General features: G+C 41.0%; 3 protein-coding genes across 5 annotated transcripts in view; 2 read left to right on the top strand and 1 right to left on the bottom strand.

The window, feature by feature from the left end:
• Positions 1–343: 343 nt before the first annotated feature.
• Positions 344–8,547, bottom strand: tlr22 (toll-like receptor 22). 2 transcript variants are annotated; one of them, XM_069513100.1, is made up of 5 exons: positions 8,306–8,547; positions 5,593–8,190; positions 5,003–5,120; positions 4,299–4,538; positions 344–1,375 (listed from the first exon to the last, which is right to left on the bottom strand). In XM_069513100.1, exons 2-5 carry the CDS (start codon positions 8,114–8,116, stop codon positions 1,321–1,323), a joined length of 2,937 nt encoding a protein of 978 aa, XP_069369201.1. In that variant the 5' UTR covers positions 8,117–8,190; positions 8,306–8,547; the 3' UTR covers positions 344–1,320. The 2 variants fall into 2 exon arrangements, with proteins under 2 accessions (XP_069369201.1, XP_069369203.1); XM_069513102.1 differs by having other exon boundaries at positions 344–2,574; positions 8,306–8,490.
• Positions 2,153–3,686, top strand: ccl20b (chemokine (C-C motif) ligand 20b). Its single transcript, XM_020103201.2, has 4 exons — positions 2,153–2,291; positions 2,435–2,537; positions 2,929–3,003; positions 3,293–3,686. Exons 1-4 carry the CDS (start codon positions 2,225–2,227, stop codon positions 3,348–3,350), a joined length of 303 nt encoding a protein of 100 aa, XP_019958760.1. The 5' UTR covers positions 2,153–2,224; the 3' UTR covers positions 3,351–3,686.
• Positions 8,548–12,563: 4,016 nt separating the features above from the next.
• The window catches only part of cnksr2a (connector enhancer of kinase suppressor of Ras 2a), a 31,400-nt gene continuing 22,295 nt past the window's right edge, over positions 12,564–21,668 (top strand). The window contains exons 1-2 of one of the 2 annotated variants that reach the window (XM_069512716.1): positions 12,564–12,737; positions 21,115–21,278. In XM_069512716.1, the coding sequence (XP_069368817.1) occupies positions 12,674–12,737; positions 21,115–21,278 (228 nt within the window). In that variant the 5' untranslated portion in view covers positions 12,564–12,673. The remainder of the gene's footprint in view (positions 12,738–21,114; positions 21,279–21,668) is intronic. The other variant, XM_069512715.1, reaches the window with a different exon arrangement.

Here is a 21,668-nt window from a genome sequence, read left to right as displayed (position 1 = left end):
AATGGAGAGGTGTGTAATGCTACTTCCTTGTTGGTGACGCAACTATGAAACACAAAGGACCCAGGTCACAGTGTTGCAATGTGCAGCGTGTGCAGAATGAACCAGAGTCTGAATATGTTGATTTTCTTATGTGGAGGTGCAAATGCTCCCGTATGGAGGGAATGAAACAGTTTTTTAAAACCCTGACACGATCACACTCTTTCATTGAGCGTAACAGTGACCTTATCCTCTGCTGACAAGTGAAATGGCCCCTGTAATCATTCTCAGATTTATCTGCCAAGGACGTTTGCAGTGTCAGTTTGACTTTAATGGCCGCTCCTGTCACATATACATATAAGACAACTTCAAAACAGAAACTGTTTAATCCAAATAACACAGCAATATTCTTATATTAACAATAGGTGACATTACAGACACATCCTGGAAATGTTTTCTGCAATAATTCGCAAATTTATAAAAAACTAGACCGGTGCTCAGTTGGTCAGTCAATCAAAGATCGATGCACTATTCCCTGGGAAGTCGTGGAAAATGTCAAAAATAATTAACCTCTTTCACAATTAAAGTACTTTAAGATCATTAGCTGTACCTGCTGATTCATCAGACTGTTTCTATAGACATATAAAATTTTAATTCAGCCACATTGTGAAATCAGGGAACGTTCCAGAAGTCAACAACAGGTGATTCATAAAAAGGTGTGTTGCTCAAAAGTAAATGTGCTTTTGCTGCTCATATATCATTTCACATTACTTCACTGTTCACACATTGACGTGGTGTGTAAGAGGATCCATCCGCCCACACGCAGAGGAATTAGGGCTAATTATGAGAGGAGAAACGTCGAGAACACGCTGACCTCCTGGGCCCATAGATTGTCCTGGATACAAAAATCATGTGCCAATTAAGACGTCATCAGTCATCAATCTTCCAGGTTTAATATCTTCTCATATTTGCTTCTATTATTCACTTTTTAAGTTTGAAGGGATCCTGAGCATCATGTTGCCATATTGTCAAAATCCTTTTACTTTTCCAAATGCAAACAAGGAAAGATTACACTTAAAGTCACTCAGTTTCCTCAAAATGGAGTTCACACATCAAATATAGATCAGTTCCTCAGGGGATACAGCTGCTGTGTGAAGCCAGGGACTTTCTACTCGACCTCTCTTTATCTGCCCGATCTCTATTCAGGCTTATCTCAACTATGAGCTCCTGAGATATCGCCTCTCACACCTTTCTCATGTGTAGCGGCGTTTTCTTTTCCCCAATCCAGATCACGACGGCACACACGACCACCACACCCTCCAACAGAGCCATGAAGGTATGTCATCACTGTAGTAATGATCCACGGGAAAGTCCTGCAGCTGGAAGCAAACCTTCCCGCCTGCGTGCACAAAAACAAACATGACAAACAGTATTTTATCGCCTTATTTGAGAAATCACGTCATAGTCAAATAACTGTTTAAAATAAGTTAAAATAAGAAATGTCTTATTTGGTCGGATTATATTTATAGTGCATTCAATTAAATGCAGATTCAAATAAAAATCTGAATTGAGCAGATTATAATATTCTATATTTAAATTGTAACTTTTCTAGTTGACATATTTTTTGTTGTTTTAAAATACCGTGTTTTGTTTATTTCTCACGCAGAATATAAAAGGGCAAAAATATATCTTGAATTGGTTTTCATACTTATTTTTTATGACAAATAAAAGACTTAGTGAAGGTTATCAGTTTAATCAATCTAATTATTTTATATGTGATTGAACTTTCATTACAGAAGTCAAGCTTCATCTCAAACAAACCTACTCAAAGAGATTAAACCTGAGATAACTGGTTTTCTTAACGTCCTACAGGGGCAGAGACCGTCACATTATTTTCACATTGTCCTGAAATATATTATTTTCATAAACACATTGATTATAGACACTTCAACCTGACTTGCGGTTAAGTCTCACCTATTTAACTACAGTTTAAATTCTCAAAATACAAAACATTGACTCTGGATTTTTTCAGGTCTGTAATCTGCTGGTCAGGTTGCAACTATTCCTTTGTCTGTTTGCTGGCTCCGTCCTAACACCTCTACACTCACACTTAGAACTCCTTCGTCCTGCTCAACGGGGGGAAATCCCCAACGAGCCTATTTAATGGCAGAGCACACTGCTTCTCTGTCACTCTCTCACCTTAACGCCTGAAGTCTCACACTGACACAGAGCCCGCAGAGCGAGCAACATGCGTTTCCTGGCAGCGTTGTGCACCCTTGTCATCCTCAACACCTTCATCTGCATCACTCAGTCAGGTGAGTCCAGCTCTTGTGCTCATCTTGTATATTATTGTTGTGCATTTTAAAGCTTTATCAAATTTTATATTAAACTTTTTTTGTTGTTGTAAATGTTGTGTTTGACAAGGTTGCTCATACAGAACGTTTGTCTGCTTTCGTAGCGAGCTGCTGTGTGAGTTACAGCAAGCGTCCGTTGAAGTGCCACCGGCTGCTGGGTTACACCATCCAGACCATCAACACTTCCTGTGACATCAGTGCCGTCATGTGAGTTCGCGGTCCATCGTGACATCACGTCACTAAACTGAGAATTAGGACAGAAATCATGACTAGTAGCAGTTTTCCTTAGATATAAATGACTGTGGTGTGATAAGATGCACAACATGAATCAATATAGGAACATTGTGCATCAGGCCTCTTAAACACAGCTAACCAACACACGTGTGACAAACATGCGGATGCATCCAGATGTTTAAGTTTATATATTGTCCAGGTAAAGTGGCAGCTAGTGTGTTCAGCTCAAACTGCAGTAAATACCTGAGACACTCTGAGGTTAATGAATAAACTGGAATGGATACACAAACAGGGAGTGAAACGTTATCTCGGGTGAGGACTGAAGACTCCCACGTGTCTCATGTGTTTTCTGTCTTTCCCACAGCTTCCATGTTAATGGGAGGTTCGTGTGTGCCGACCCTTTAAAGAAATGGACCCAGAGAGGGATGAGCTGTGTGGAGTGAGTATTAAAACACTTCTCTCTACAGTGTGCTCGATTTGTGTTTCTTCTGTACAGTATTTTGTATTTGGAAAATCACTTTTTAGTTTATATACATGGAGACTTTTTTAATTTCTACAGATTAAAGCTTCTAATCAGACTTTTATATGAAACTGTGCTGAGCAACAGCGCCCTCTGCAGCCACATGTGCGGATTCATTCTGTTGCAAGTGATCAGATGGTTTTCATGTTGAACAAAAACAAAGCCTAAAAATGTCTCAATGAACTAAGTTCATGTTTTGTCTTTACAGTGAAATGAGGAAGAAGAAGGCTCAGATCCTCAAAGACAGAACTCATGGATCAGCATAAACTCATTCAAACAGTCAATGTCTATTTTTATATATTATTCACAGCAAGAACATAATTTAATCGTGGTTAATATATTGTTGTTCTTATTCTGATCATTTTAAATTATATGATTTTGTGTTCTGTTTTATAAACAGGGAAGAGTAGTAGCTGTAGCTACAGTGCATTATGACGAAAACAAAACAAGGAAGGAAATATTGTTTATGAAAACTACTGCAATTTCTTTTTTGAATGTTTGTTTTATTTACCAATTCTGACACTCCCATATTGTGGGTTTACGTTTTAAATGTAAATATGAATATTAAAATGTTAACTAATTAAAAGATTTAACAAAACGTATTTATGTTAGTATGGATTTTCTACATTTACACTACATAAAAACTTCTAACTATATAGAACATTATAAAAGAATTTAAAAGTTTGGCAAAAGGTAACACTGCATATTAAATCATGTACAATCAACACTGTCATAGTCTGAAATATGAAGTAATACAATTACTGAGAACTGTATATGAATACATGTACTGAAGGTTCATGTACATAAATAAATGGTGACTAAAAGTACTCCGTTACTTTCACTGCTTTTAAATAGACTGAAATGTGATTATCACCTCAAAACAGAATACTTCGGAAACTTAGGGAAATAATTTTGCAATTATTAGATCATTAGCAGGAAGTAGTGATTTTGCTCACTCGAGTGACGATCATACTGTAATGCCAAACAAGAAAAGAGACTTTATATGGTAACACAGTTCGCATGTTTATGGCTGATTCATTAATTTATCACGCTTGGTGATCAGTTCAATATTTGGCAATAAATAGTCAAGGTAGCCTTCTTTGGACAGATGTATTCCATTTTTATTGTTTGAAAGGAGCCTAATAAAAGGCCAACATGACTCAAACTAGCCCTTAGTGGCTTGAAACCTGAACCAGTGAGAGTTTTCATTTTACCACTGATTATCCACCACAGTGAGGCGGAAGCTCTCGTCTGCTTGGTCCTCTCTGGTCCTCAGGGCCTGTCGCAGCTTCTCCCAGAACAGCTCGGTGTGCTCGGCGGCTCGAGGCCAGCTCAGGTAGCTCATCTTGTTCAGCAGCTTCTTCATGCGGTAGTAAGGAGACAGCTCGTCGGTGGGAATGTCCTCCAGGAAGACGAGGATCAACACGTCCTTCTGCTCATCAAACAGACGGAAGCTAGACGGGAGAAACAGGAAATACATATCAAAATTGATTCTGATATTTACAACCACATGCCATGAAATTTGTGTAATTCCTCTAAATTAAACAGCTTTTAAAAATTGTAGTCACATCAAACACAAAAACCAAAATACAACAAGAGCCCATGAACTGCAGTTCCAGATCCAGCCACGAGATGTCCCCCAAACCTTTCCTCCCTTCCTGGTCACCTGACCGTCCCCACCCACTCACACACCTGTTTCCTGTTTGCTCATCAGCTCCCCACTATTTAAGCAGCCCTCACCAGGAAGTTCACTGTGGGGTTTGTTCTCGTCCAAGGTGAGAGTTGCAATTGAAGATACTTTAAAGCTTTGCCAACAGTAAATGTTTAGATTTGAATTCACTATCTGCAGGGATGACCAACATTATGCTTCATGTATCCCACATGCTTACTTCACACAGTCTGTGAGCTGACACGTTACCTGGCAACCTGCATCTCTCTGGAGCACCACTCACTCTCCAGGTATCTGCGACTGATCACACAGATGGTCTTCCTGCTTCCATAAATGGCATCTACGATGTTTTCTACGATGGGTTTACCTGAGGATGAGAAAACTTAAATGTAAAGTAAATAGCAACAGTGATAATAAAATCATAATCACTGCTGCACAGCGTCTTCACGAGGCAGATGAGTACATTCAGCTCCACTGACAGAGGGAGGCTTTTATCCCCCCAAGGCCACAAGACACTTAAGTTTTGAAGCCACTCTTACTTCTAATTCAACAAAAACCACAAATCAGTATTTCAGCAACTTTATTTAGGCTCATTTATGGTCAACATTAGATACGTCTATGAAAATGGACAGAGCCTTCTCGTCCGTACTTGTGCACTTCTAAAAGCTTATGGAGGCAGAGACAGTTACATAGTTTGGAACAGATGTACCACAAATAGCCTTTACTCGCCAACACCTTAAGCTTGCTAGATCTTAAAAATCCAAGCGCTTCAATTGACTCCATTTTGAATCCCATATTAAAACGCACCTGGCTGGAGCAAAGAGGCTGTAAAGTCTCACCTGGCATGAAATCTCGATGGTGCAGACACAACCTCCAGCCCTGTTCTCCCTCCAGTTTGGGCAGCAGCTCTCTCACGACCCAGGGTTCGTCATGAGTGTTGTAGGAGATGAAGGCGTCGTACTGATTAGGAGGCTGCTTGTTTTTATGCTTTGTGTCAAAGAGCAAAGCCAAGAAGAAGTAGTACGCGTAGGCCAGGTGCCACCTCAGGAAATGGTAGGTGAAGGACGTCAGCATAAACAGGAGGGTTGTACACGTGGTGGATAAAAACATGAGGAATCCGGCGTCTACGGAGCAGGACCGAATGTCGAAGTGCAAGAGTTTAGTGCCTTTAAGGTTCAGGGGATAGTTGCACTCAAAGTTATAGGCATCAAAAACCTGTGTTTGATTGTAGTATTCCACCCACTTGATGAACCAGGCGTTATCACATTTACAGGTAAAACTGTTCCCTTGAAAATCTGCATAAACAAGACTTGGTACAGACTTTATTATTTCTTCACTGATAATTGAAAATTCATTCTTTCTTGCCTGCAGGAACTCCAGCTTGGTCAGGTTGGCCCCTGTTAGATAATCGAGGGACCTAAGATTTGTTCTGGAAACGTAAAGGCTTTTAAGATTTGGAATCGGGGAAAACAAATCTGGGGAGAGATCCATAAGCTCATTTGAGCTTATGTCAAGTGTTGTCAGCTGTGGCGTTCCATTAAACATGTCTTTGTGCAAGGATGCAAGTTGAATGTTCCTGATGTTGAAAACCAACAGATTGGTCAAACCCTCCAATAAGTTACGAGGCAATTGAGACTTCCCTTTGCCGTGTTGGGAAGGAATAGCCAATGTCTCCAGACGGGACAGCCGAGAAAATGGCGCACTAGGCAAAGATGAATTATTCACATATTTTATGTGATTGTCCCTCAGTTCCAATCTTCTTAAATTTATCAGATCATTGAAAACACCTTTGCTTATTTCAGTTTCTCTAATCTGATTATTCTGTAGCAGGATATCTGTAAGATTTGTCAATCCAACGAAACAACCTTTATCAAGGTTAAATATTTTATTTTCGTGTAATGACAAATTCTGGAGGGACTGCAAGCCGCGGAATTCTCCATGTTTAAGGGCAGTGAGTTGATTTCCATTCAAAAGCAGTTGTCTAAGATTTGGCAAGCAATCTCTGAAAGCACCATTTAAATTGGACAAGTGGTTGTTTTGTAGCTTCAGAACTTGCAATTGTACTAAGTCCTTGAAAACGCATTCTGCAAGAGATGTGATTGAATTATGATAAAGGCGTAGTCGTCTCAGCTTTGTCTGATTGGCAAAATCATCACATCCAAGTTTGGTTATGTTGTTGAAGCTGAGATCCAACTCTCCAAGACTTGGTAGAGTCCTTGTAGCGTATGGAACCGATGAAAGTTTGTTTCGACTCAGACTCAAGGTCTTAAGACTCTGAAGAGAACTGAAGGCATCGTCTCGGATTTTTTTGATCTTATTATCTGTTAAATCTATCTCTCTTATATTAAAGCACAACTTAAACAAATCTGAACTGACATAAGTGAGTTTGTTGTGGCGGAGCTGCAGCGTGGACAGTGTTGGGATGTTGCAGGAAATGTGAGTTAGCGCTGTGATATTGTTTTTCATAGCATTCATCCTTAGAGATGATAGTGAGGAGTTTACCGTCCCCAGTAATGTTCTAATGTCAACAAGAGTCATTCGAAGCCCAGTAATATCAAGAGTAGACACTCGACTAAAGAAAGTCTTGTTACGCACGCCCAAGATCACTGGAGTCTTTCCAGGAGCTCCTCCGATGTTAAGCCAAGTAAGATTTGGAAAAACGTTTGCAGTGATCCGAAAATCTGTGATTGGATTCTGGGACAAGTCGAGGGCTTTAAGTTGTAATGAGCTGTTCGTCAGTTCCTCTGAGTGAAAAGTGGTGAAATCATTTTTTTTAAGAAACAGTTCACGCAGATTTGGAAGATGCTGTAATATTGAGCTGACTTTCGTGATGTGTTTCAGTTTGTTGTGAGAGAAGTCCAGAAACTTTAAGCTATTCATGGGCTTGAAAGACGTCAGGGTCACAGCTTTGATGCCATTACTCATGATTCTGAGCTCGGTGAGGTTGCTCAGACCATGAAAAAGATTCTCTCCCAGAGTCACAAGTTTATTATTATTTAGATTTAACTTCTCGAGGAAAATCAGATTGGCAAAGGCTCCGTCGTCTATCTGCGAAATTAAGTTGCGATTGAGGTCCAACTGAGTCAAACCTGGCAGATTTTCAAAATCTGACACAAGTACTCTTAAAATCTTGTTTTCAGACAAGTCAAAACCTTTCACTGCTGAGGGAATATCTCGAGGAGCAGCTGTGAGTCCCATCTTGTCACATTTGGCAATGTTGTAACTGATTCGGCAAGTCTTCAGTGCAAATCCCGAGATTGGAGCAAGCAAACTGCTGATAGTCAGCAAAAAGAAAAACGTGACAAGTTGGAAATGTTTTCTTCCTCCGGTTTCTCTTTCATCTTCTTTTCCTCCGGGACCCATTTTTAAATCCAGTTTACAAAGTGAAGTCCGTCCGATAAGAATTTCCACTGTTTAGTCCAGTTGCTGGTAAAACACTGAAAATTCAATAAAACAGACAAACTCATAATTTTATAATAAAGGGTTTTCAAATTCTGATCAGTATATCTTGTGGGAACAGACACCTATGAGGAATAATAGTTTGATACTTACTGCGTCAAATAAAGAAGAGATTAAACAGCCTTCTTAAATCCACTATATCCAGTCTTGTTGTTTAATCATCTTCAGTCAAAAAATGTAATTGTCAATTAAAAATTCGAGTAAAAATCTAATTGATCTGTTTCTGTTTAATTTTCAGTGTGAATGAGAAAAGTGTTCGTCTCTCTGTGTAGCTCAACACCTTTCCTCCGCCCGTCATCTCTTTTTATTTGATGGAGGGGGGATTTTTTAGGAAGTGAAAGTTGTTGACAGGGTTGGACATCTGACCTCTGAAGTTTTAACAAACATGAAACATTTTAAATTTGTAGTTTTTGGGATATTTAATTCAGCATCGTATACTGTTATTATTATATTTTATCTTTAAGTTAATGTTAATTACCTTCTTTGTACTATAGTCGGTTGAGCTCCTTCTGAATTCTCCCCATTCCTTTTTTACATGTACAGTGAGTCATCTATTTCCTCACTTCCTCAAAAATTCAGCAATGACTAAACAAATTGAGACCAGAGTCTTTCCTTCAAAACCGACACTTCCCCTTCTTTGCTGCTTCACTCATACTCTCCCTCCAGCAAATATATGGACTTCTGAGACGTCTTAGTTTACAAGTTTATCTAAATAACATGGGGCAAAGATGTGGTGCATTAAGAAACCGGTGTAGAGAGACACAAAGGCTACACTGATAGTAGCTGTGTCCCAGTTCAGGGACTGCGTCCTTAGGAGGCTCATTTGAAGACAGATTGCTTTTACAGACGGGTGCCCTGTCTAGGCTGCACCCTTTCGAAGAGTTCTTCAAAATCGGTCAAAAATGTGTCCTTCCATTCCCGACCCACGCATCCCTCTCGGACTCTTCCCAGATTGATTGGGGGCCATTGACAAAGCTGCAGTTCAAAGTAGCTATGGATGCAACAGTAAGGATTTCATATTTGCTACTGATGGAAATCCTCTGTGGAGCACGCCGTCTTATTTTGGTTCGGCCTTCTTTGTTTATGGCAATGTCTTCATCTACTCCTTTGTAAACCCAGTCCTCTGATGAGGCAAGTTTCCCTTATGAGTAATATATACTTTAGTAATATAGTAAATTCCGAAATGATGCCACTGAATGAAAATGCCCCTTTCTGTGTGGTAATGAACAACAGTGACTCAGCATTGCTTCTTAGTCTTCACAAATGTAGCAGTAGGGAAATCATAGCTTGTAAAGACAAATTCTGTCCTTTTGTTGTCATGGAGTCAGAGAAACCACCAGTGTACAGAAAATTATTTATTATGGGAACTAAACTGTCAATTTATCCCCTTATATCAGCCGTCGTCCCTTCTCAAATCCAATTTTTCACTTCCCAATTCATGTATTATCATTCATAGTTGCTGAACTGAGTTATAGTGTCATTGTGTCGTCTATGAACATTTCTGTTAACCTAAAGTCTGAGAACTGTGACGATAACAATGTAGTTGACATTAAAGTTCATTGTGGCAAAACGTAAATATATCAACACTTATTCAAACACACATAAACTCCAATCAGAGCTTTTTGTGAGGTTTAAAAGTAAGTTTCTAATATAGAGTTTTTAAACCAACATGAGGGAATTTTACGTTTATATATATGTATGTGTGTTTATGAGGTAAAAATGTAAAGACCTTAATATACTGTCCATGCAGTATTTAGTCGTGTGTAGTATTTGGTAGAGTTGAGTACTTTATTTCTTGATTTTATTTCACAAGTTCCGATTAGATAAACAGGACGATGGCCCTGATGAAATCTTAACTTCTGCATTTGGTTCCCGTCTTTCTTCAATTTGCTCTTTTATGCTAAGCTAATCAGTAACAAGTTAACAGTTGCTGACTGAGTGTCCAACATGTGGACGTGTTTAAATCCTCGCGTCTATAGTTCCTAGTTTATATTCTGGACCACAGACTCTAAATAAAGACGGATGACAAATGTCCACTTCCTCCTATTATCCAGAAATGCAGCCATGTTATTCATGATATGAATGTTGCTATAGTGGAGCCAGAGTCTGCACAGTACTTAATTAACACTTGAACTGCACAAAATTACAGAAACCACCTTTTGATGTGCGCTTTGACTTTTTAGTTTGTGCCATCCACTAACATGGAGGAGGCAGGGTTTTTGCTCTGATTGATTCACTTTGGCTTCACTTTTGGGGAGCTGTCACGTCATCCATCTTTATGTCCTGGTCTACAGACATGGAAAAACCTGGTCTAATCTTTTATTCCCACTTTGATCGTCACTTTTATGAAAACCCTGAACACATCACACCAAATGTAAGTTTCCAGCTGCAGCAGAGCTTGAACATCTTCTTCCCTTTTCACCAGCAGAGGTCACAGTTGGGAAAGGAAACGTTCTTTTCTTCGTTCACTGGATTCCAGCCTCTATAGTTTGTGTGTGTGTGCATTCATCCACCTACAGAGGAGATGACGCAGCAGTGAATCAAATCACAAGAAACCAGATCTGATTTTTATCTCCAGTGATTCTTGTCTCTTCCGTTTGTTGAAGCTAAAACTGTGTCTGCAGCGAACTTGTGCGACTTCATTTCAGCCTGTTGTTGCTAAAATGCATGAGAGGTGAGTGGGTCCTCCTTTAACACACATAACCACGCTAATAACACAATAAATATTTAATAATAATAATATTCTAATTATATAAGGTGAAATACTACAGTGTGTTAAATTGACATCCCACAGGGAGGAAATAGAGATCTAAAGGGAAAAACACCACTTTATATTAGTGTCATAAGAATTCCTGTAGATTAATTTAAAGATATTATGAGATTAAGGGTATTTAGACAAAGAAAAGGCCGCTAACGTTGGTTCAGCTGTAAATTACAAAAGGACTATCTAGCTAGTTTTAGAAATATGGCTCACTGTCACAGCTGATTTAAATTTCTTTATGATCAACAGGTTATTTCTGTTATAGTCGGAACATTTTCACTGTTGAATTGAATAGAATTGAATACGACTGTTGGGCCTTGGCAGAGGTTTGAGCTCTACTGAGTGACATTCTTGTTCATTTGTTTGTGGCATTGTGAACAGGATAAAACAAAAACTGTTGGTCTGAGGATGGAGCACGGCCCAAGAAAGAACCCAATCCATTTTTGAGTGAATCCTGAATTCTTTTAACCGCTCACTTCAAATTTATGAGATTGTTTTTTGACAATTTACACAGGGAATATTCCAGTGATCTTCAGGTCTGATAGTAGTGAGTGTGCAATTTGATGCAGCTCAATCGAATTGAAGGTGACTGTGGGGCCTACAGACTGAGTGCTATCCTAGATTGATTTCAAATTGAATGAGCCGGACAAACAAAACAATGCAGAAGCATCCAGACACTTAAGATCTGGAAATTAGGCTCACTCCATCACTGCGATCTAATGAGATGTAAATGCAGATAAATGATCTTATGGCGTGGAGGTGTGGGAGGTGGAGAGGTTGGCAGAGGAATTAAGTTTCCTCACGCAGCGGAAAGAGAGTCGATACATCATGTTGTCATATTCCCAGAGGTGATACTCAATTCAATTCAAAAGTTTGATGTTTGCAAATCATTAAAATCATCAGGAACATCTCTCTCTCTCTCTCTCTCTCTCTCCCATAAACACACTCACACACTTCCTCTCTCTGTCACTCACACACATCCTTATTAAACATCTTCTGAGAATATCTCTTCCCCTCATATCTCCACGGTTCTATCTTTTCCAGAGGGAAATGCACCGGTGTGTTGTGCGCGTAGAGCCACCCACTGGGTGCACGGTGTTATCATATCTGGAGAGAAAGAGAGGGAGAGAGAAAGAGAGAGGGAGGGAGGGAGAGAGAGAGAGAGGGAGAGAGAGAGGTGCAGTTGTATATGTGGAGTCCGGTCTGACTTATCCACAGTGTCCTCCACTGCTGCTGCCGGTGACGGAGCGTTTGCGCACACACACCTACACACACTCCTCTCCATCTCTGTCTCACATGCACACACACACCGGGAAGCCAGGATCGGGTTGGTGCACTAAAGAGAGAGAGAGAGAGAGAGAGAAAAAAAGAGAGAGGGGGAGAAAGGCGACACATGTCAGACCGGATCGCGCAGGGGAATGTACCGGATTCCGCTGCACACACGCCCGGGCTGTCCCGCTGCTGCGCTGCGTTAACGGGACACGACACCGGACTGTGCCAGGGGCGACAGGGGAGCCGGACCGGGATAGTGTGAGGGGAGGGGTGGGGGGGTGGTAGGATAAGGAGTCACCTGGCTGCAGATAGAGGGAGGGGAGGAAGGCAGGGAGGGGTCGGGGGAGGTGTGCCCGCCTCACGGAGCTCTGTTGTCGGCTTTGCGACACCGCTTGCGCGCAACGGAGACTCCGCGCAAAGTTTCCTCGATGGCGCTGGTGATGGAGCCGGTGAGCAAATGGAGCACGAGCCAGGTGGTGGACTGGATGAAAGGTACCCACGCACACACACACGCACGCACGCACGCACGCACATCCCTAATGAATAGAATTAATTACAGTCCCTGGATGCACATACTGAGTGATCGTGACATTAATGAAGGAGAAACAGAGGCGATGTTATGATGCGTGGGAGCTGTGTGTGTGTGTGTGTGTGTGTGTGTGTGTGTGTGTGTGTGTGTGTGTGTGTGTGTGTGTGTGTGTCCATGCATCATCCATGCACCTGATGATCACTGGGTGGTGATGTAATGTGAAAATGACTGAAGGAGAATCAGCCTAAGTTCACTGCTGAGTGCAGGGGCGGCTGCAGGAACTTCTGATGTGTGGGGGCACAGATTGAGGGGGGGGGTGGAATGGGGTTGTGGGGGGGGGGGGGGGGGGGGGGGGGGGCATTTGGTAAACGAGAAAAAATATGTTGAAGCTCAGATTTTAAATGGAAAAGTAATTGGCACATCAACGAAGTGACAGGTGCTTCGTAAAAGAAAAGGTTATGGACAAGAACTCCTTGACGTTGGTTGTCAACCGCTAATAAACCAAAGAAAGAAGAAGCGTGCTGGAGTTTTTTCCGTGACGTAAGATTCTGATTTAAAATGGTGGTTCTGGCATTTTGTCACTGTCTGTGTTGTATATAATTTTGTCTGTGTTGTCACTCGACTTTCCAGCAGGAAATGTTCCCAGTGGCGTAACGAGGTTTTGATTCAAAAACGCCTCATGTAACATCCTCTTTAACCTCGACCACATCTTATATTGTGGTGATGCAGCCTTTGCTTGTTTACACTGAGCTGAACAAAACTGAGCTGAACAAAGCCGATATGATGCCGCCCCCGTGTGTGATTTTACATAGCGTGCCAGCATTAGTGTCTGTACGGTTTTGTGAACACCTCTGCTGCTGGTTGAATGCAAACACAATGCCCCCAAATTCTGTGTTTGCAAGATTCCCACCTTGAACAGGCCTTACACAACGATCCTCTCACTTTCATACCCTGGGAGCGATGCCTCTCCTCTGACTGAGCAAGAAGGTTTTGAGCATGAAAGGGCTGACGAACTAGGATTGAGGTAAATCTAATCATCTTTTTGGCTTCTTCAACATTGTCTAAAAAATGTTAATTCCTGTCATCTTAAGAGTGATTCGTGAGTAAGGAGCAGTATCTGGGCTCTTTAAAGAAAAATAAATCAATTAAAAACACAGAAAAAGCCTAAATTAGTATTTTAATTGTACCCAAATACATTATGCAGGTTGACAATACTTTTTTAATCTTTGCTGTGGCTAATGGTCCAACATAGACGACCAGACACACAAATCAATTACTTACCTCTCATAAAGCATTTTCAGTTTGACTTGTTGCCAACATAATTAGAACGCTCTTTATGTTGACTCATCACGGCATCAGTATCAGCCAGGCTTCCCCCGAAAACACCTGCCAAAAGGAGACCAGTCCATTTATGAGATTTATTATCGAAACGAATCTAGTTTAAATTAACAGCTGAATTTCACTTGTGCTGCCACTACTGGGAGTTCCATTAAACAATTAATACACGTCCAATTTTGCGAAAAATGGCATCGACGTGAAGGTCATTTGAAAGGGTCCATTCAGTTCATGAAAGCAATTAAGGCTTATTCAGAGGCTGTGAGTCTTATTTATGAAAGTAGTGGATGGTGTCACAACGTCCTAAAATCTCCTCCCTGTTCCCAGCTGTTGACGTTTCCTGAACTCACCTCAGAGCTGGAAGGAACTTTATCACCTCGGTGTCATTCGGTGCTAAAACAATATTTGTGATTCGGTCTTTAAAGTGATCACCCACCCAACATCTAGATCGTCACTATCAAACTCTCATTCCCTCCAAGCGTAAAAAAGGGAGGTTGTAAAAAGTTAGCAGTTGTTGGAAAATGGAGGCTGTGGTCGGTTTGGATTCACAGCAGCTATAATAAACTCCAGTCTGTGTTTTACGCAGCAGGAAAAGCAAAGGTGAAACCAAGTTCACAATGGATCAATTCTGTAATTTGTCTCTGTAAGCCATGATGGTGAAACGGCCTATAGGTAAAACCATGACTGGATGAGTATCACCAATAAAACACATTTAATTTAACATTTTAAATCATTATCAATTACATTTGTCACACATGCCAAACATTCGGTCAAAGTCAAAGTGAAAGTCACCATAGACAGAATGTCTGTGAATATATTTTTATATTGATGCAGATTTATAGTTTTCGCCCGGTCGTTCTTACGTCAGCTCTCTCCTCATGATGTCGAGGCCTGTAATTTATCGACTCTCTTCGTGCTCCATTGTTAGCTTGAAATGATAGAATAACCTTGTCTTGGTCCCGTCTTCGCTGTTCGTCTTCTGGCATTGGTTTCACAATGAGCTGTAGCTCTTACCTTCTATGACCTAAGACCTTCCGTCTATTGGAGGCCAACATTTTCTTCCAGTCTTTGTTATTCCTGCTGGATGTGGTTTGGACATAATGTCAATAAGTCACTATATCCCACCTTTTGTACCAGAGGAAAATATTAAACCCGTTTCACAGTTTCAAATTGAATTCTGACCTGTTGTTTTCTCAGTAAAGGCCTTTATAATTCATCTGAAATGATAGCGCCCCCATCAGGCCAGTTAGTGTAAAGTTACCTTTCAACAAACGTCATCGATATATTTTTCTTTTTACCTTGAAATTTGTTGGAAAGAAGCATCGAGATGCATCATCGCTCTATGATTCAAACCAGATCCACTAAACTCAGCCCCGTCCACTGAAAGATGACCAACACAACTGTGTTACGTGTTGCATGTTCCCCATCATGTATGTTTCATGCATATAAAATCAGATCAGGGAATTTATACTGACTCACATGCTTCAATAGAAATTTACATGATGATGTGCAGTTTCTCAGATCCTCATCACCGGATGGGTTATCGGTTGATCATGTGCATATGGCATGTGTTTATAAGAGCCCCTGTGTGTGTGTATATTTGTATATATGTGTGTTTGTGGGTGGATGGTGAGTTGTTCGTCTCAGACCGTCTGTGCAGAACAGCTGACAGACACACACACTCGCTCTGAACAGAAGGCTCCACCCGGGTCCTCGGACATTTGCAAGCACACACACAGACACACACACACACACACACACTTACATACAGTGTACACACACATACACAACACACGTGGCATGCCATAGTGTGGTATTCGGTTCACTCTGGGTCTCTGGGGTGTGTCTGTGGCGACAGAGGTGAAACATGATATACAGTATTTGGATACTGTGTGTGTGTGTGTCTGTGTGTGTGTGTGTGTGTGTGTGTGTCTGTCTGGGCATTGTTGACTTGGCGACAGTGTTGCATTGGCACAACCGATGGGAGTGGCACACTTCAATAGTAATATGAGATCTTGCTGTACATTGCAAGGAATGGTGGGAATTCTTTGCCCCCGTGGCCTCGGCTCACACAAGGAGCCAGGGAAAATGTTACCTAATGTCTTTCGCATCAGTTTAACTGCTGGACGTGACAAGACTCATGAGAATCTGAAACATTTGTCGGTTTCCGTCTGAAGAGCCAGGGCCTGTGTTTGTTGGTTCATTTGTGTGCGCGGCGTGAACATGTGGTGCTTTGGGGAAATTAGGTCTGAAGTGCTTCAGTCACTCGGAGGCCAAAGAGTGCGGGCGAGCCTGTAAAAGTCACGCCGGCATGACACAGCTCTGTCCGTTCACATGCTGACGCCGACGAGGCTCTGTGATTTTTAATGCAACACTTTCTGTTATGTTCCATTGTGTTGAAACCTGTGCTACCGGCGTAATAAACAAGAACTAACTGAGGAGTTTATAAAGTATTCTTAATGGAGACAGAAGTTTTAACTGTTTGGCATTTCAGCAGTTTTCATGCACTTTATTGACAACTCTAACATTTTGCAGTCGAAGAATAAGAGTTTCCCCAGTTTGCAAAATCTTCCCAGCTGACACTGGGATTCAAACTGGCAACCTTCTCGTCACAAACTCACCTTAAATAACTTCCAGGCTCCCGACATCCTGCAGTTGTGAATCTCAGGGACACAGTGAACGCTCGTCTAACCTTTATTGTTCGAAGCTTCAGTGTTTGGAACAGATGACACATAACCCAACGGAGAGGGCCAGATCTTTTATAGAACTCTTGAATATCCCAGAAGTCACCGCAGAATCTAGTTTTATTAGACGTGTGTGTGTGTGACAGAGAGAAAGAGGGTGTTTGTGGGAGTTTGGCTCGCCTGCTGTTGTGAAAAGTGTGCCTCTGTGGGAGTTAAATGTGTGAGTCAGCTCTGAATCACACTTTCTGTGTATCACTCAAACACACACATGAACTCTCTGACAGTCACATACATATATGTGCACATAAACATCCTGCACATAAAGAGATATTACGGATTACACATCACCAAACCCACACAGACAGTAACACAGCACTGGAGATTGTCAGTTTATAAGGAAACAAGCATTTTTACTGCATGATTGATTTCCAACCTGGGGTGGTTGTCGCATGCCTGCATTCACTAAACGTGCCAGGGGGTGCAACAATAAAAAAAAAGAAGTAATAATCAACAGAACGACAGCCAAACAAATACATATTGAGTAACTGTAACACCTCAGCAAGTGTTGGGAATGTGTGTGAAAGATAAAAAAAAAAAGAAATAGGCCAAACACAAGAGATAAGTGGTTTGAACTGATATTTAAATGTAAATAAATGGGGAACTTAAAGTCATTTAGAAATTATTATTATTAAAACCAACCAACCAACCAATCAATACTTGAATGAAACTTCTAGCTCAAGTAATCCTAAAGAGAAAAAGGTGAAACTTTTATTTAAATGGATGAAATTGCAAAAATTAATTGTTAGACAGCCAAAACTTCAAAGTTAGAACTAATCTATGAATGGTTAAAAGTGTCAGCTGAAAGTAATGGATGTATTACTCTAAAGAAACCGTTGAAAAGGATAAAACTAATGACAGGAAAAATTGTGAACTTTTTGAAATAGGCAAATTAGCTGTTGAAGTGGCTAATGGAGAAATGGCCGATAAAACAGCAGCGACAGGACTGAGAGGGTAGAAATAATAAAAAAGTCCACTGCAGCAGTAGAATGCGACCCATAGCAGCAGTCATCTACCGTATGAATTAACTGTATAGCACCATTTCGGTGTCTGTCTCGGTGTGCGTGGGTGTGTGTGTGCACGTCGCTTACAATTTGACTCCTCAGTATTCAGGGCATTCACGCTCTCCCTCTCTGCCGGCGATAAGCGACGCTGATAATCAGTGAACTTTTGCCACAATGTGCATCTTCCCCCCCCCTTCTGCCGCTGCCTCTCTCTCTGAGCAGTTGTAACACTTTGACTGTGAGAACCAACATTGTTTTAATCAGCTTCACGTCTATTAGAAAATCAGCTGCTATTAACACCCATTAAAACACAAGTGTGGCTGTTGGAGGAAGAAGCGCCCCCAGATCCTGGACTTGAATAAAAATGGCGTCAAACCAAATTTAAAAATCCAATAAATAGCTCCACATGGATATTTGAGACATTAATCTGCTGGATTTTAGGATCCAGTGGACTTGTAGTCTGTCTTGTATTCATGTGTTTCACTTGATCCCAAAAGGTTGTTCTTCGCCCATGGGCACTACAGAAAGTATACACATTTATATATAAGAGGCAAATTCGACATTATGCAGAATACTCCCCTTTTGGAGTGATCTGTTATTATTATCATGAATATTCATGAACATTTAAGCAACATTTTTACATGTTGGCTGCTTTGATTCTGTTGGATAGTTTAAAAGCCTAATTTGACTTTTGGGAAATAGGCTTGTTTGCTGTCCTGATAAGTGTTGGATGAAAGGGATTAAAGATTGTGCATTAGAGGAAAAGGAAAAAGCCGAGCAACACCTCAAAGGCTGACTGATTAATATTTTATATTTCTCAAAACATAACATGGTTTACATGATTTAACTCGAAGAAGCCACAAATAGTTGTTTTTTTGTTCATGTATTAATAAGGGAGCTTTAACCCTTTAAGGTGGGTGCACTCACTCCTGCCCCAGGTTGTTATTAACAATGAGAAACACACATTTAGGATTAAATCAGCACAGTAATCTTTGCTTGAGGTTATTGCACAACATGAATATTGTGCACATTTTTCACCCAAATCAGATTTTAGACGCATTAAGAGCATCCATCAACTTTTATAAGTCACGCTCTCGTTCCTTCTCCCCCCCGCCAGCCCTTCTCCAAACCTTGAGTGCACCTTAGATGACCTGTAGCCGTCACTAAAGCCAGAAACCCCAAAATAAATCACCATTGAGAGGCTTAGTTATTTATTTAATTCTTATCAACTTTTCCTGTGCGACTTTAGAAGCTGTGATTCGAGATATCACATCAAACTTGAAGAGTTTCGATAATGGAATCAATTTGTCGCGTCTCGTTGCAAAGTCAGATAATGTTGAACAGACGATTCCAGACCCTTCAAACTGATTGCTGTGTTATTCAATTTAAGATAATAATAAAAAAGAAAAGCTTTGCTGATTCTATCTTTTAAAAGCTAAAATGAAGTGAAGTGATTTCAGGCATTTGTGTTTTTTTTTAATTTTTTTTACAAACTCTTTTGTGGCATTTTGGAACTTCAGATTTGGGGGAGGGGAGGAAGCATTTGGAGGGTGCAGAAGCTGACAAATGCTGTTTGATGAGAAATGCTGTGTGTGTGTGTGAAATTGTTTGCATGCAATTTAGCAGCTGGCTTATGAGGTTTTTTCTTATTCCCCATTTGCCTTTTCTCTTTTTTTTTTAGCTTGTTTGCTTCCGCCGCTCGCTTCCCATCCTGCTTTTTTCCCCATCTTTGATAGTGTGGTTATGATAGATGAGTGTATTATAAAGCAGGGACTTGGAGCAGGGGAAATCAATGCTCATTCCTCAGAGGTGTGTGCGTGTGTGTGTGTGTGTGCGTGTGTGTTTGAAGTGTGTGTTCGCCAGTTGTGCTGTTTGTTAAGAGGTTAGACGCTGGATACATTCATTGTTTTGGGAGCCAGGGGCTGCAGCTGAGCCGCTCTGTCTTGATCTGCTTTCCTTTGACTCAGCAAACCCTGCTCCAGCCAGACAAACACAAACACACACATGCACGATGCACGCACCCCTACACTTGCAATTTGGGATATCGTCCCACACACACACACACACACACTCACAACACAATCAGAGACGTCCATTACCCCTTTTGTTCCTGTCTCCTGACTCTTTGTCATTAAATACTGCTGATCTGAGGCCGCTTTGTTTGTAGAATTAAACGTCGCATATTTTCTCGTTTGCTGGAGTTGTGGTCACAGGTGCACAGTAGCCGTCATGGGTCAGTATGCACAAGTGGTTCTTTTCCAGAATAAAATGCTGACAATGTAGAAGTTCAATGCTGTAAAATTAATTACGTGTAAAGGATTCGTTAAATTTGTTCTGCACGAAAAACCACACGTGGTTAACAATACTACTGTACTGCCAGTACCACTGATACTTGTTATGTCCAAAATGTAATGATTCTTTATTACAAAGGAAAATAATGGATAATCCTCACGTTGAAACCATTGCCTGTGACTCTTGGGACTCTTGAAACGTACATTGTGAAGTTACCACAACAAAAAAACTTAAAATACCCAGAGGTGTCCTTGAAAACATCTGCATATCATAGTTCTACATTATACACCTGGTTTTGCAGCCATGTTGAGTGAAAATCTGTGAAACGCCAACCAAACTTGAAATGGCTCTTAAATGGTGACACAGCAGCTGTTGTATTATCTGAGATCATATCATCTGCGGGGGAACACGCAGCAGAAGGATGTTGAACATTCTCATGCAGACTAAAAGAAATCTGTCGTCCCTATAGACACACTTTGAAGAGGATGACTGCTGGTGCGGAGTATTGAAGAGAAAGCTGATTAGTGCCTGTGGTGTGAAGCCGGAAACCTATAATTTCAAGAGGGGATGCGTGTGATTATCGATCGGGGAATGACAGAGTTGAAGAGTGTCGGAGCTGTGGACGGGTCATAAAGAGCGATGGGGTTTGTGGGGATGAGTGTCACTTCCAGTGTTGAGTGCAAATCATTTCCAGCTACCTGGTGTGTTCTCTCATAATTGCCATAAAAATAGATTTGATTATAGGTGATTTAAAAGCACCTTCAACCCTCAGTGTGATCACACTCTAACATCCTTTCAGAGGAAATGTGATTTGAAATGTAATAGATAATAAATAGGTGGATGAGATAATATCTAATATGTAAAATCGTTAAAATCTGTCGTTATGTCTCCCACATTTTAAAAATCGGTCAAGCGTTGAGAATCGTGTGCAGCAGCCCTAACTTTGACAGTGTGTGTGTTTGCTCCAGGTCTGGACGACTGTCTGCAGCAGTACGTGTGCGTGTTTGAGCGTGGAGGTGTGTGCGGGGAGAGGCTGCTGAGGATCAGCCACGCCGAGCTGGAGGAACTGGGAGTTTCTCGAATTGGACACCAGGAGCTCATCCTGGAGGCTGTCGACTTGCTCTGCGCTCTGGTGAGTTTGCTTGTTTTGTAGTTTTGCTGCAGAGCCAGACTGTTTTACAGCCGGACCTTATTGTACGACGTTCTGCTCCAATGCAGGAAGTAAATCTGCAGCGTCCAACATTAAATCTGTGAATCTCCCAGCTGTCACTTCCACAGTGTAAGAAAAACAGTCCCATTGTCAGCGTTTGCCAAAAATAAATCAATTTCTGACTATTAACGTTGATGTTGGAAAAAATTTAACCGCAAATCACTGAAGTACAGTTCTAAACTGAAATCACGTCCTGTATATGATGTTTGTCCATTATACTGTGTATACTCACTCTGTTGATGTTTTTGTCATTAGATCAAGTTCATACAAACAAACAGCAACACAGTCTGGGAAACAAAATTAAGGTCAATA

This window comes from Paralichthys olivaceus, chromosome 17, assembly GCF_024713975.1.
Source record: "Paralichthys olivaceus isolate ysfri-2021 chromosome 17, ASM2471397v2, whole genome shotgun sequence".
In the NCBI taxonomy this organism is placed as follows: Eukaryota; Metazoa; Chordata; class Actinopteri; order Pleuronectiformes; family Paralichthyidae; genus Paralichthys; species Paralichthys olivaceus.
The sequence above is the reverse complement of the archived record's forward strand: the minus strand, read 5'-3'. Positions and strand labels throughout refer to the sequence as shown.

Excerpts from the sequence above, each read along its gene's own strand:
- ccl20b (XM_020103201.2), top strand. The coding sequence starts at position 2,225 with ATGCGTTTCCTGGCAGCGTTGTGCACCCTTGTCATCCTCAACACCTTC. Across the intron at positions 2,292-2,434 it reads CATCTGCATCACTCAGTCAG|CGAGCTGCTGTGTGAGTTAC; the intron begins GTGAGTCCAGCT and ends CTGCTTTCGTAG. Across the intron at positions 2,538-2,928 it reads TGTGACATCAGTGCCGTCAT|CTTCCATGTTAATGGGAGGT; the intron begins GTGAGTTCGCGG and ends TCTTTCCCACAG.
- tlr22 (XM_069513100.1), bottom strand. The coding sequence starts at position 8,116 with ATGGGTCCCGGAGGAAAAGAAGATGAAAGAGAAACCGGAGGAAGAAAA. Across the intron at positions 5,121-5,592 it reads CCATCGAGATTTCATGCCAG|GTAAACCCATCGTAGAAAAC; the intron begins GTGAGACTTTAC and ends TCTCATCCTCAG. Across the intron at positions 1,376-4,298 it reads ACTGTGGTGGATAATCAGTG|GCGGGAAGGTTTGCTTCCAG; the intron begins GTAAAATGAAAA and ends TTGTGCACGCAG.